General features: G+C 34.3%; 1 protein-coding gene across 13 annotated transcripts in view; it reads left to right on the top strand.

Moving 5' to 3' along the window:
* LOC101889853 (alpha-2-macroglobulin) overlaps positions 1-15908 on the top strand; it is a 61575-nt gene that overhangs the window by 21950 nt on the left and 23717 nt on the right. Inside the window, exon 5 of one of the 13 annotated variants that reach the window (XM_005179125.4) lies at positions 846-1038. The exons of 8 other annotated variants lie outside the window; for them this stretch is intronic. In XM_005179125.4, coding sequence (XP_005179182.1) covers positions 846-1038 — 193 coding nt within the window. Of the gene's footprint in view, positions 1-845; positions 1039-5200; positions 5379-7324; positions 7467-7945; positions 8157-10641; positions 10832-15908 lie in introns of all 13 variants that reach the window. 4 more of the 13 variants (XM_005179128.4, XM_005179131.4, XM_005179123.4 and 1 more) reach the window with 4 other exon arrangements.

Genomic DNA, 15908 nt, shown 5'->3' on the forward strand with positions numbered 1-15908 from the left:
AGCAGTTATTTGACGGTCACAAGTGTCAGTTTCAGTAATGTCAACTATATACCCTCTGCAATACCTATATGCCAAATAATAATGACAACTTATTACTTTTTGTATTATAAGTAAGCCATGGATTATTCCCATAAAATCTACAAGGCTAGATAATGCAACAAAATATTTGTGAGCCACATTGGTGGAACAACCCCTTACAGGGTAATGTTAAGAAATGTCCCTTTGCATTACAAGTAGAGAAAAAAATAATTCTCATTACCAAATCATGTGTATTGACGGCACAGAGTTTGTGTAACCCACAAAAAAATCCGAGGTTTGTGAGTTCAAGACTTAATAACTAAGAAAAACTCATTATTTGATAGCTTACTGGTAATCAAGGAGGTATGTAGTTGTCATTAAAAATTATGCTAAAAGTCTACCATTTTTTTTTTGAAGAAAATATTCTGTGTCTATATGACTATTGGGCTCTTTCTTAAATGGACAACTCAACGAAAATAACACTGTGCAACAAAAAATATTACGTAGAAAATCCAGCAGATTATGGAAGTAGAGCTAAAAAAGAAGACACTCGGCGTTTTGAAAGTTTACATCGCAAAGTAACCTAAAAAAGGCTTTTTTTGGTATATAGTGCCTTTGGCAACACTGCTGAGAAAAAAGCGAGGAATATTTTGGTCGCAAATTTTAACCCCCAAGCGAGTCTTGTTTTTTTAGCTCTACTTTCATAATCTCATGCATTTTCCACGTAGTTATTGAAAATATTAAAATTTGTTGCACAGTGTAATTATAGGTATATGGATTAAAACGGAAATACTTTTATTAATCAAACATCGTCCAATTGCTTTCAGAATATCCATATATTAGACCCTTTTTTCGATCGCAACACATACTTTTAAATCGAGGTGGCATTCCCCAATCATTGGGTCCAGTGGTGTTGGCGGCAAGCCCTGTTTCTAAGATTGATTTCGTTTCTAAATCGCCGTCGAAACCAAAAATTCGTAAAGATTTCGCTGAAACTTGGATATTTAGCGACATAAATAAGTAAGACAAAAATATAGACATACATTCATGTTGAGTTTAAATTTTGCGTTCATGTTTCTAACCAAGGTCCATAATATTTTGTGTTCCATTGCCTAAAACTCACATCAAAGTTATTCATATAGTAATTTTTATACTATTGAAGTCATAAGGGAATTTCAGGATTTAGGATCTTTGAATGTCTCCTTTAGATGGAATGTTTTTGTGCTTAATTCGTGGATGTGCAGCAAATTTTAGTTAGTTTAATAATTACGGGGAAAATCATGCAGATTTTGAAAGTACAGTTAAAAATAGAAGACATGTGTATCGGCGTTTTTTTAAGTTTACATCGAAAAATATCCCAAAAAAGGGGGGGGCAAACTTTCCCCTCTCAACCACATTTTTAGAAAAATTCGGATTAAGATTCCTTGGACTCCGTTAATTTTAGGTATACAGGGTGAGATGAAGTAACTGCAACCAACTTCAAACTGCTGTCATTTCTAAGCCAGCTGTTAAAATTATTCCACTGACAGCTTATTACATTGTTTACAAGCGTACAAAAGCATTTTGGTGAGAGATTTCCAGAAAAAAAGTTATTTGTGATGGATTTCAAGCGTGATAGTGTGATTTCTTTATATTTGGCTGGAAAACGGCAAGTGGCTATCATAAGAGCACTCCAGCATTTAAATGTGAATAAATCTAAATTGTGTCTCGTACTATTGCTCTTAACCCTGATGCTGGTAGCCTGATAGCGTAGCCCGACGTCATGGAGGTGGACGGAAGAAAACAGCAACATCAGAAGAAATGGTTCGAAAAGTAAAGAAGCGACTTGATCGAAACCCGCGTCGCAGTGGCTCGTGAGCTGAACATATTGCAATATTCCATTCAGCGAATATTGAAGAATGAGCTCAGGGTAAAGCCATTGAAATTCCAAAAAGTGTAAGAACGTATACCGCAACAGAAAGAAAGTAGACTCAAAATACCTAAAGAGTTGCTTCGCTTGGCCGAAAGTGGTGAACTGCCGAATTTGGATTTCTCCGATGAGAAAACATTCGTTGTCCAGCAGAGCAGTTTGTAAACAAACAAAATGATCGTATTTACTTGCCAAAAAGGTCAGCTAAAAATGTGCACCTTCGGTTGGAAACCAGAACTCAAGCGCCGGCCATGGTGATGGTGTGGGCCGCCATAACAGCCGATGGTCGCTTTCCGCTCGTATTAATCGACCGTGGCATCAGAATAAATGGCGAATATTATTGCGAAAATATTTTGGAGTGTGTATTAAAGCCTTGGTCACGCAAACATATTGCCGCAGACCTTGGACATTCCAACAGGACATAGCAAACATTGCACTCAGCACGCGCCAACCAAGAATGGTTAGAAAATAAGGTTCCACGCTTCATTTCCAGCGCACAATGGCCACCAAAATCTCCAGATACCGATCTGTTGGACTACGGTGTCTGGAGTATTTTGGAAAGCAAGGTTGGCACTAACAAATACCAAAGTGTCGATCACCTCAAGAATGTACTTCGCCGGTCCAAAATACCGCAGAGCAACATTCGGGCAGCGTGTGACGGTTTCATTGGCCGTTTGAAGGCCATAATTCGTGCCAAAGTTGACCAATTCGAACAAATCTAAACTTATTCTAAAATTTGAAGCTATTTCCGACATTTTTTGCTTTCATTCAGTAAAATTTAAAAAAAAAAAAATGGAAAAATCATGGCGTTTGACTTTGTTGCAGATTTTTTATTTCACCCTGTAGGTCTTAGAAGACATCAAAATTCTAAATCTTACCTAAGCGCCAGGAACTCATATATATTAAAAACACGTTTTTTGGGCTAAAGTCGTACTTTGTGTCAGTTTATGGGGAAATCTCCTACAAAGCATTATTTCAGAAGGATGACATCAAAGAACAAAATATTCCTCATCAAATTTCACTATAAGTCGCCAAAGAAGAGAAATCTGTGTTTCGACTGTATATTATAAAAATATTTGCATTAATGTTCCCAAAAAAAAAAAAAAAATAGAAAATAATTTCTGATTTTTGTATCAATTTTTTCTTGCCCTTCTTTCGAGGCGACGCCTGGAAGTAACATCAAACCAACCAATTCCAAGGAAATCTAATTCGAACATTTCAAAAAATATGGATGTGGCGGGAGCTTTTTAACCTTCAAAGTTTTCATATAATTTGACACATTCTACAAAAAAAAAATGTCCGTGTGTTACCTTGTGAGATGTCGAAGATATTACAGGGTGAAATAAAAAAACTTCAACAAAGTCAAAAGCCATAATTCTTACATTTTTTTCTAAATTTTATTAAATGAAAGCAAAAAATGTCGGAAGTAGTATCAAATTCTAGAATAAGTTTAGATTTGTTCGAATTGGTCACCTTTGGCACGAATTATGACCTTCAAACGGCTAATGAGAAATCGTCACACGCTGCCCGAATGTTACTCTGCGGTATTTTGGTCCATTCCCGGCGAAGCGTTTGCTTGAGGTGATATTTTTTAGTGTTAACCTTCCTCTCCAAAATACTCCAGACCCAAAAGTCCAACGGATTGGTATCCGGAGATTTTGGTGGCCATTGTGCGCTGGAAATGAAACGAGGAACCTTATTATGTAACCATTTTTGGGTGGCGCTTGCTGAGTCCTGTTGAAATGTCCAAGGTCTGCGGCCTAAATGGTTGTGTGCCCAAGGCTTTAATACAGTCTCCAGAATATTTTCACGATAATATTCGGCATTTATCTGATGCCATGGTCGATTAATACGAGCGGAGAGCGACCATCGGCTGTTATGGCGGCCCACACCATCAGCATGGCCGGCGCTTGAGTTCTGGTGGCCAACCGAAGGTGCACATTTTCAGCTGACCTCTTTTGAAAGTAAACACTATAATTTTGTTTGTTTACAAACTGCTGAACATCGGAGAAAACCAAATTCGGCAGTTCACAACTTTCGGCCAAGCGAAGCAACTCTTTAGCCCTTTTGAGTCTATTTTCTTTCTGTTGCGGTGTAAGTTCTTGCACTTTTTGGAATTTCAATGGATTTACCCTGAGCTCATTTTTAATATTTGCCGAATGGAATATTGCGATATTTTTCGGCCACTGCGAGGCGGGTTTCGATCAAGTCGCTTCTGTACTTTTAGAACCATTTCTGCTGATGTTGCTGTTTTCTTCCGTCCACTTCCTTGACGTCGGGCTACTACCAGCCAGTATCACGGTAACGAGCGATTGTACGAGACACAAAAGATTTATTCACATTTAAATGCTGGAGTGCTCTAACGATAGCCAATTGTGATTTTCCAGCCAAATATAAAGAAATCGCCCTATCACGCTTGAATTCCATCACGAATAACTTTTTTTCTATAAAATTCTCACCCAAATGCTTTTGTACGCTTGTAAACAATATAATGTGCTGTCACTGGAATAATTTTAACAGATGTGGGACGAGTGGCTTGGAAATGACAGCAGTCGGAAATTGGTTGCAGTTTTTTCATCTCACTCGGAATATGCCTCAAATCAACAGATTCCAAGAAACTCAAATTCAAACATTTCAAAAAATTTGGAAGTTCAGTTGCCCTCTCTTTTTAAATGAATTTGCGTTGTAAAATTTGAAAACACCGATACACGTGCCTTGTATTTTTATCTCAATTTTTATAATGTGCATATCCGTAGTTTTTTGTGTTGCGCAGTGTAATTTACTTTTAAGTAGTATATTATGAATACGACTTAAAAGAAAATGTATTAAAAAATCAAATAATATCTGAAATTGTCTTTAATTTAAAAAAATGTATAATTATTTTGAAAAAAAAAATATTTAAAAACTAGTTTTTCAAAAAAAATAATAATAATTAATAAATAAAAATAATAAGAACAATTGTTTGAGCTTGAGGTCAAACTTTTTGGTTTTTAATTATTTATTTTTCTTTTTCCAATATTTCGAAGCTTTTTGAGTTTCATCCTCAGGGTGATCGTCAAGTGTTACTGTTGGCAACACTTTACTATTGGTATATGGTTATGAATAAAAATAAAAAAAACAATAAATTGTAAAATATCAGATGTAATTGTGAAAAACATTTTTAAAAAATTTTGCGATTATTTTTAAAATATTTTTAAAAATCCATTAAATCCGGGTTTTTGTTGCTAGTTTTTACCCTATTGGATCGAAATTAGAAAAGCGTTTTATTTCCAGATGGACAAGAGTTTTACTTTCGTTCGGGACCACACGTTTTTAACTTAAATGGTCGTGAAGAATTTGACGAAGAAATTGTTTTAGAGGAAGAATATCCCGAAGAACTAAATGAAGTCGATGAGGTAACAAAAATACGCGACAATTTTGTGGAAAGCTGGAGTTTTTGTGGATTCGAAAAGTATGAATTGTAAATCTATTTGAAATAATAGTAATTGTGATTAAATTTCAGCGCATTAAAAATTATTTGGGAGAAATTCTGAGCATGCCATGTAAATAACAATTTTTTTTAGAGTCCCATTAAAATAATAGTTTGATTTAATGTTTGGAATCAATGTGTTTCCTATTGGAGTCTTTGGTGGCTTTCCATGAAAAACCATTTCTTCGTGTAACTCCCCAAATAGGGTTGAAGATTTTTGAAAAAAAAATCAGCTCTCTTCAAATTTCACACATACAAACGTTTTTGCTAACTCAGGATCAGTTGTGAAGATGATATATATCTGTGAACCCCTTTTGGTATCTCAGCCACAAAGGGTCACAATTTTCAATACCTTTATCTGTCATAACTTGCGAAACCAGACAGCGATTATTTACAAATTTCCATATCTGAATATTTCTCTCAACCAGAAACCTCAGATGAATATTGAATTTATTATTTCGCATAAAATTCAAAATAAATGTTCGATTTTCGGATCCTACTCCATAGAGGGTCAAAAATTTGAATAATCATAACAGAAGTCAAAATATACATCTGTCGGAAAACCCGATTGATACTATTTAACTAGTTTTCATTGAAAATTACTACATGAGGTCATAGTAGATCCAAATTGAACACTTCAGTTTTTATATCCTCCACCATACATAGTATGTATGTCCGTCCGTCCATCTGTTATAATCATGCTAGAGTTAAAACGAAACAAGATAGGAAGCTAACATTTTGCACTGTCTTTTGTGTGCAGGCAAGTCAAGTTCGAAGATGGATTACATCGGTCTACGATATCGTATAGCCCCCATATAACGCTATCCCCCGATATTCGTTATTTTGTTGATTTTAGCCAAATTTTTCAATGAAATTGCCTGAAAATCGACACAAGGCGTTTCTTGTGAGTACTTTATTCCCTAGAAGAAAATTGTCTATATAGGTCCACTTTAAAGTATAGCGCCCAAATAACGAAACCCACAGATATTCGGCATTTTCATGATTTTTGCGACATTATTCACCGAAATTGTTTCAAATTGCGTATTTGAGGTTCGGAACCGTAACTTTAGCCTATGGCAAAAATTATTTATGCAGGGCCACATCTTCGTATAGTCCCTATATAACGGTTTTCATTAGAGCGGTATTTTTCGACGGAATTTTTCTTGACATTTTTCATGTTTCTTCCAAATGGTGGAGGGTATAAAAAGTTCGGGCCGACCGAACTTAGCTGATTTCTTACTAGTTATACCCTCCACCATATAGGGTATATTAAGCTTGTCATTTTGTTTGTAACACCTCGAAATAAACATTTTAGACCCCACAAAGTCTATATATTCTTGATCAGCATAAAATTCTATGTCGATTTAGTGATGTTCGTCCGTCTGTGGAAATCACTCTACCTTCCGAACGAATTGAAATAGATTGATAACATTTTACTCAAATATATATATTATGTCTGCAGGACTTTTGGTATTGAAAATGGGTCATGTAGGTCCACGTTTTGGTAGAGCCCCCATATAACGATATTCGATAACGAATTTATTCACCGGAATTGTTTCAAATTTGGTATTTAAAGTTCGTAATGGATACTACAGCCTAAGACTGAAAATTGTCTGTGCAGGTCCACCTCTTCGTAAAGTCTCCATATAACGGTACCTCCCGATATTCGGCATTTTAATGATTTTAAGGATTTTTTCACCAGAGTTGTTTCAAATTTGATATTTACCTACCTACGCAGGTTCATGCCGTTGTATAGACACTAATATAATCTACATTCGGTATTTTATAAGATTTTAACAGAATTTTAACGGATTTTATTGTTTTTGAGAGTTGCCAAATTCGTTCCAAATGGTGGAGGGTATTTAAAGTTCAGCCCGGCCGAACTTAGCTGCTTTTTTACTTGTTTTTTTTTTTCTCATGATTTTCAGTATTTCGACACACAAAATATTTTATGATGGCCAGTTCCAATGTGCAGGATTATCATATTTACGCTGAATCTTCATTCATTATGCCGGAGATGAATGTTCGCAAAGATTTCGTAGAAAGCTGGATTTTTGGCGATATTGAAAAGTAATGTTTTGAAGAATTATACAACAAATGTTATTGTGTGTCTTTGTAAAATTAAGTATGTGTGCGTGTGTGCATGTTCAAACAGTGCCAAAATCCGGGAAAATGTATTATTGGTATAGACTCAGAATATAGATGATATGTAGCCAAATGTATCCAAAGCTATACCCATAGATACAACCATTTTTTAACACCCATTGAATATGTTTTCGAATGCTGAGAGGTATATATCTGTCGGACCACCGACCCTAACACTTTTCATGGACTACCCTCCGCTCATTATTTTGAAAGAAGACTCTAAAATAATCTAATTTATGGGAGATCCTTAACTCGCCTATATTGTGTAAGACCTACTATCTTCTATTTTATGAGCCACCTAATGGTCTGAGGTATTTTATGGGTAATGCGGCACCCTTAGGAAGATCCTTTATACCACAGACCCTAAATTTGTTCTTTATAAAAATTACATTTTTTTATTCCAGATTATTATCCCATTTACTATCTGCAAAATTTCCCCCAACCCCTGGGAGGAGATTTTGAATTAAGCGCCCCATCTTTTATGATACCAACGACTTTTGCACCCATGTTGTATACTTCAACTATGACAACAACGACATTCGCTCCCGCTGTCAAAGACGAACTCAAAGTTCGTAAAGAATTTATTGAAACATGGATTTTCGATTATCTCAATAAGTAAAGAATCATTTATTTCCTTTCTTCGTTTTTACAGTGGGACATGTTTATAACGATTTGACAGTGTATACTGCAGTATAGGGGGAGAATTTAAAAATTGTCATTTTACTGCATGGAGAGACAAAAAATAAATTTTAAGAAAAAAAAAATAGTAATCGTTATAGCTGTGTTTCACTGTAGCTATTAGTAGTATGTAATGAAGCTAACATCAAAATTCTTCTTATTAATGCCTTTCTTCTTTCGTGTCCTCTTGTAGCTTGCTCAATTTCATAAATACACACATCTTGTTTCCTGTCTATCGACTACTGCTATATAAGCATGCACATGTGTTGGTACAATTTTTTCTATCTGCCTGTCATATTGAACACCCTGCCCTATATCCACTTTTCAAAAGCTTTCACTAATCTTTATTGTTTTAGGTGATACAAAATCTACAGCAATTCCTATTCTATAAAGGACTTAGTGGAACACTAAGACCAAATGGGTCTCCTATTTGATAGGAAGAACCAATGGTTCTCCATATTCATAGGAAGAACCAATGGTTCTCCATATTCATAGGAAGACCCAATGGGTCTCTATATATATAGAAAGACCCAGTGGTCTCTTATTCCATAGGAAGACCCAATGGGTCTCCTATTCTATAGATAGATCCAAAGGGTCTCCTATTCTGTAGGAAGATCCAATGGATCTCCTATTTCATAGGAAGACCCAATGAATCTCCTATTCTATAGGAAGACCCAAGGGCTCTCCTATTCTATAGAAAGACCCAATGGGTCTCCATATCTATAGGAAGACCCAATGGGTCTCCATATCTATAGGAAGACCCAATGGGTCTCCATATGTATAGGAAGACCCAATGGGTCTTCATATGTATAGGAAGGCCCAATGGGTCTCCTAGTCTTTAGGAAGACCCAATGGGTCTCCTAGTCTATAGGAAGACCCAATGGACCTCCTATTCTATAGAAAAACCCAATGGGTCTCTTATTCTATATGAAGACCTAATGAGTCTCCTATTCTATACGAAGACCCAATGGATCTCCTATTCTATAGGAAGACCCGTTGGGTCTCCTATTCTATATGAAGACCTAATGGGTCTCCTATTCTACAGGGTGAGATAAAAAAGTCAAACGTCAAATTTTAGAACAAGTTTAGATTTTTTCGAATTGGTCAACTTTGCCACGAGTTATGGCCTTTAAACGGCCAATGAAACCATCACACGCTACCCGAATGTTGCTCTGCGTTATTTTGGCCCATTCCCGGCGAAACGCTTGCTTGAGGTGATCGAAACTTTGGTATTTTTTAGTGCCAACCTTGCTTTCCAAAATACTCCAGACACAATAGTCCAACGGATTAGTATCCGGAGATTTTGGTGGTCATTGTGCACTGGAAATGAAGCGAGGAACCTCATTTTGTAAACATTCTTGTGTGACTCGTGCTGAGTGCGATGGTGCTGAGTTCTGTTGAAATGTCCAAGGTCTGCGGCCAAAATGTTTGCGTGCCCAAGGCTTTAATACACCCTCCAGAATATTCTCCCTCCACGGTCGATTAATACGAGTGGAGGGCGACCATCGGCTGTTATGGCGGCCCACACCATCACCATGGCCGACGCATGAGTTCTGGTGGCAAACCGAAGGTGCCTATTTTCAGCTGACCTCTTTGGCAAGTAAACACGATCATTTTATTTGTATACAAACTGCGGGACAAAGAATGTTTTCTCATCGGAACGTGAGAAAACCAAATTCGGCAGTTCACCACTTTCGCCCAAACGGAGGAAGTCTTTAGCTCTTTTGAGTCTATTTTCTTTCCGTTGCGGTGTAAGTTCTTGCACTTTTTGGAATTTCAATGGCTTTACCCCGAGCTCATTTTTCAATATTTGCCGAATGGAATATTGTGATATGTTCAGCTCATGAGTCATTTTTCGGCCACTGCGACGCGAGTCCCTTCTTTACTTTTCGAACCATTTCTGCTGATGTTGTTGTTTTCTTTGGTCCACTTCCTTGACGTCGGGCTATGCTACCAGTATCCGGGTAACAAGCGATGGTACGAGACCCAAAAGACTTATTCACTTTTAAATGCTGGAGTGCTCTAACGATGGCCACTTGTGGTTTCCAGCCAAACATAAAGAAATCACACTATCTCGCTTGAATTCCATCCCGAATAACTTTTTTTTTCGTTTGTTAACAATATAATGAGCTGTGACTGGAATAATTTTGACAGATGTCGGATGAGTGACTTAGAAATGACAGCAGTCTGAAGTTGGTTGTAATTTTTTCATCTCACTCTGTATATATTCGGTTTCGTTATAGATTTAAGGCTTACAATTTTTAAAGTATCCGAAAAAAGATCCCTAGGACTTTTTTTCTGTTCGAAACAAATAAATTTGAATTTATTGTTGCACAATTTAAAGTATTCTCGCACATACACCTATGTATTTCCATGTAATTTAAATATCATTTGTAAATGGAATGCATATCTGTAATTTCAGACATTGATTTCGAAATATACTACGCCGTTCCATTTGAATTGGCGGAAAGTTTACCCGATAGTATGGTGTCAGCAATGCCTGGCATAACCGCCCTGGGAAGTTTTCTGCCACAGCCATCCTTTGAGCCATGGAATGAGCCAGCCATTCGAAAAGATTTTATTGATTCTTGGATATTCAATGATATTGACAAGTAGGCTGTTGTTTCCTTTCTATGTTCTGCACCGTACTCAAATATTTGTGTTTCTAAATATTCACTTTTATACATTTCTGTGCACTGATATTATTTTTTTCTTAAGTCCAATGGTACAACATTTAGGACTGTCTTTGGTACTAATTCCGAAAAAAAAATCATCTGATCTCTTGTATTGCACCATCTGTGATCTACAGGCGAAATTTAAAGATCAAATTACAGTGTGCGGCGAATTCATTTTTTTCAAAAATTACAGGAAAAATTCAGTAGATTTTGAAACTAGAGTTAAAACGAGAAATTTTGGAAGTTTACATCCCAAATTAACCTAAATGGACGGGGAAGGTTTCCCACTCTTCCGCATTTTTTTTTTTTTGAAATTTTCGGAATAAGATTCCTTGGAATTCATTAAATTAAGGAAAAAATGTTTTTAGAATAGAGTCCATTTTAGTTTGTTCGAGCGAATTAGTTGCTTATCTTGTTCCGTATACTCATTGCATTTGTATGAAAACTCCGCGTATGAGGTATGTGAAATATATGATATTTACCAAATCACTCATACGTTTAGGAACTGGTGTACTGAACTATGAACTTGATTGACACAACACTTTTTTGAAATATAACTGCTACAAATACGAAGATTCCTTTGGTGGGTAATTTTAAACTACCTTCTAAGTCACAAAAGGGGTCTTTTTGGGTCTTTTTTCAAAATATGGTTAAAAACTCCCTTTAAACGGGATCGTAGCGGGTTAAAATCTTTTACAAAATTATTTGTCATAAAATGCTACCATAGGTCCCAGACGGCATCAAAATCTAACTCCTGCCTAAACGACAGGAATTCATAAAAATAAAAAAAAATAAATTTTAGGGTTAAGACCATAATTTATGTGAATTTATGCAAAATACTCCTGCAAAACATCTTTTTAGAAGTTTGATGTCGTAGACAAAAAAATTCTTCATTAAATTTCACTATAAGTCATCGAAGAAAGAAAATTTATATTTCCATAATAAATGTAGGAAATATCAGTAACAATGTGACCAAACAAAACGAGAATATCTTAACCACATTTTTGAAACATCTTTTCCGCGCCCTTTATCGAATTGATGCATGTAAGTAACATAAAACTTGCATATCTGCAGAAAGTGTCACAGGAGGAAATATTCTAGATCAAATTTCAATGCGGGTCCCAAAAGAAACGGATTCTCAATTTCCATTATATATCAAGAATATATTTGGATCAAATTTGCCAAGAAACTGCGGAAATATTTCCTAATTTTTTTTGACTAATTTCTTCCCCGGCCTTTTTTTGGGTCGCTGCATGTAAGCAAAATAAAATGACGTTATAGGCAAAAAGTATCAAAGGAAGGAATGTCCTACACAAAATTTCAACGCAATTCTTAGAAGAAACTATATGTCTAGGTTCAATAGTTTTTAAGAAAATTTTATCCGATATTTATAGATTTCAAGTTAAAAGAATGTGATATCATTTTTGCTGCTAATTAAACAGGTTTCATTTCCAAGTCAAAATCTCCCATAACACTTCGCTTTTTGAAGACAGTATTAAAGAAGGAAATATTTTAGTTCACATTTCAATGCGGGTCCCAAAAGAAACGGATTCTCTATTTTCATTATATATATAGAATATATTTGCATCAAAGTTGCCAAAAAAACTGCGAAAATATTTCCTATTTTTTGATAAACTTTTTCCTCTGTCTTTTTTCGAGTCGCTGCATCTAAGCAACATAAAATGACGTCATAGGCAGAAAGTATCAAAGGAAGGAATGTTCTACACAAAATTTCAACGTAATTCTCAGAAGAAACTATATGTCTAGGTTCAATAGTTTTCAAGAAAATTTTATCCGATATTTATAGATTTCAGGTTAAAAGAATGTGATATCATTTTTGCTGCTAATTAAACAGGTTTCATTTCCAAGTCAAAATCTCCCATAACACGTCGCTTTTTGAAGACAGTATTAAAGAAGGAAATATTTTAGTTCACATTTCAATGAGGGTCCCAAAAGAAACGGATTCTCTATTTTCATTATATATCAAGAATATATTTGCATCAAAGTTGCCAAAAAACTGCGAAAATATTTCCTATTTTTTATTTTTTTTACATTACATTTTTTCCTCCGTCTTTTTTCGATCCGCTGCATGTAATTAACATACAATGACGTAATAGGCAAAAAGTGCCAAGAGAAGAAATATTCTACACAACATTTCACTATGAATCTCAGAATAAACTATATGTCTAGGTTCAATAGTTTTTTTAGAAGATTGTTGTCGATATTTATAGAATACAAGTCAAAAGAATGTGTTAACACTTTTTTGCCGCTAATTTAACAGGTTTCCATTCTAAGCCAAAATCTCCCATAAAACGTCGCATTTTGTGGACAATACAAAAGATGGGAATATTCTAGATCAAATTTTAATAGAGGTCTCAGAAGGAAAGAATTCTCTATTTCCATTATATTTCAAGAATAGATTTGCATCAAACTTGCCAAAAAAAAAACTACGAAAATATTTCCCAATGTTTTGACTAATTTCTTCCCCGGCCTTTTTTGAGTCGCTGCATGTGAGCAACATAAAATGACGTCGTTGGCAGAAAGTATCAAAGGAAGAAATTTTCTACATGAAATTTTACAATAATTCTCAGAAGAAACTATATATCTAGGCTCAATAGTTTCTACGAAAATTTGTATTCAAAATATATGTATTAAAAGTGAAAATTATGTTAAGTTTTTGTGGTGCTATCTTAATACGTTTCCATTCTAAGTCAAAATCTCCTATAATATTTTGCTTTTTGTAGATAGTTTCAAAGAAGGAAATATCCTAGATAAAATTTCAATAGGGGTCTCAGTAGGAAAAAATTCTCTATTTCCATTATATATCAAGAGTATATTTTCATCAAAGTTGCCAAAAAAAACTGCGAAAATATTTCCTATTTTTTATATATTTTTTCCTTTGTCTTTTTTCGATCCGCTGCATGTAAATAATATACAATGACGTAATATGCAAAGAGTGTCAAGAGAAGAAATATTCTACACAAAATTTCACTATAAATCTCAGAATAAACAATATATCCAGGATAAATAGTTTTTACGATAATTTGTATTCAAAATTTATGTAACAAGGGTAACTTTTTTGTTAAGTTTTCAACTGTGAATTAAACAAGACTCCATTCTAAGTCAAAATCTCCCAAAATAAATCACCATTTGGTGACAGTGTCAAAAGAGGAAATATTCTAGATAAAATTTCAATAGAGGTCTCAAAAAGAAAGAATTCCATTTTATATCAAGAATATATTTGCATCAAAATTGCCAAAAAAAAAAAAAAAAAAAAAATGCGAAAATATTTCCTATTTTTTTGAACAATTTCTTCCCCGGCCTTTTTTGTCGTCATAGGCAAAGGAAGAAATTTTCTACACAAAATTTTACTATAATTCTCAGACTATATGTCTAGGCTCTATTGTTTCTACGAAAATTGTGTTCAAAATATCTATTTTGGTGCTAACATAATACGTTTCCATTCTAAGTCAAAATCGCCTATAATATTTCGCTTTTTGGAGAAGTGCCAAAGAACGAAATATTCTAGAACAAACTTCAATAGGGGTCTCACAACGAAAAAGTTCTCTATTTCCATTATATATCAAGAATATATTTGTATCAAAGTTGCCAAAAAAAAGTGCGAAAATGCTTTATATTTTTTGATACATTTTTCCTCTGTATTTTTTCGATACTCTGCATTTAAGTAACAAAAATGACATCATAGGCAGCAAGTATCAAAGGAAACAATGTTCTACACAAAATTTTACTATAATTCTCAAAAGAAACTATATGTCTAGGCTCAATAGTTTCTACGAAAATTTGTATTCAAAATATATGTATTAAAAGTGAAAATTATGTTAAGTTATTTTTTTTTTGTGCTAACTTAATAAGTTTCCAATCCAAGTCAAAATCTATTATAATATTTCGCTTTTTGGGGAAAGTGTCAAAAGAGGAAATATTCTAAATTAAATTTCAATGGGGTTCTCAAAGGAAAAGAATTCTCTCTTTCCATTATATATCAAGAATATATTTGCATTAAAGTTGCCAAGAAAATGAGGAAATATTTCCTATATTTCTATACATTTTTTCCTCTGTCTTTTTTCGATCCGCTACATGTAAGCAACATAAAATGACGTCAGAGGCAGAAAGTGTCAAAGGGAAAAATATTCTACACAAAATTTTACTATGTTTCTCAGGAGAAACTATATTCTAGATTTAATGGTTTTCAAGAAAATTTTATTCGAAATTAATAAATTTCAAGTGAAATGAATGTGTTAACAGTTTTTTGCTGCTAATTTAACAGGTTTCCATTCTAAATCAAAATCTCCCATAATGATTCACTTTTTGGGGAAAGTGTCAAAGGAAGAAATATTCTAGATCAAATTTTAATAGAGGTCTCAGAAGGAAAGAATTCTCTATTTCCATTTTATATCAAGAATATATTTGCATCAAAGTTGCCAAAAAACTGCGAAAATATTTCCTAATTTTTTGACTAATATCTTCCCCGGCCTTTTTTTGAGTCGCTGCATCGAAGCAACATAAAATGACGTCGTAGGCAGAAAGTATCAAAGGAAGAAATTTTTTACATAAAATTTTACTATAATTCTTAGAAGAAACTATATGTCTAGGCTCAATAGTTTCTACGAAAATTGTGTTCAAAATATCTGTTTTGGTGCTAACTTAATACGTTTCCATTCTAAGTCAAAATATCCTATAATATTTCGCTTTTTGGAGAAAGTGTCAAAGATGGAAATATTCTAGATCAAATTTTAATAGAGGTCTCAGAAGGAAAGAATTCTCTATTTCCATTATATATATAGGTTCACTAATTTCAAGAAAATTTTATTCGAAATTTATATTTTATTACAAGTGAAAAGAATATGTTCACAGTTTTTTGCTGCTAATTTAACAGGTTTCCATTCTAAATCAAAATCTCCTATAATGATTAGGTTTTTGGGGAAAGTGTCAAAGGAGGAAATATTCTAGATCAAATTTAAATATGGGGGCGTGAAGAAAAGAAATGTGTCAACTT

This window comes from Musca domestica, unplaced genomic scaffold (assembly GCF_030504385.1).
Source record: "Musca domestica strain aabys unplaced genomic scaffold, Musca_domestica.polishedcontigs.V.1.1 3, whole genome shotgun sequence".
NCBI lineage: Eukaryota > Metazoa > Arthropoda > Insecta > Diptera > Muscidae > Musca > Musca domestica.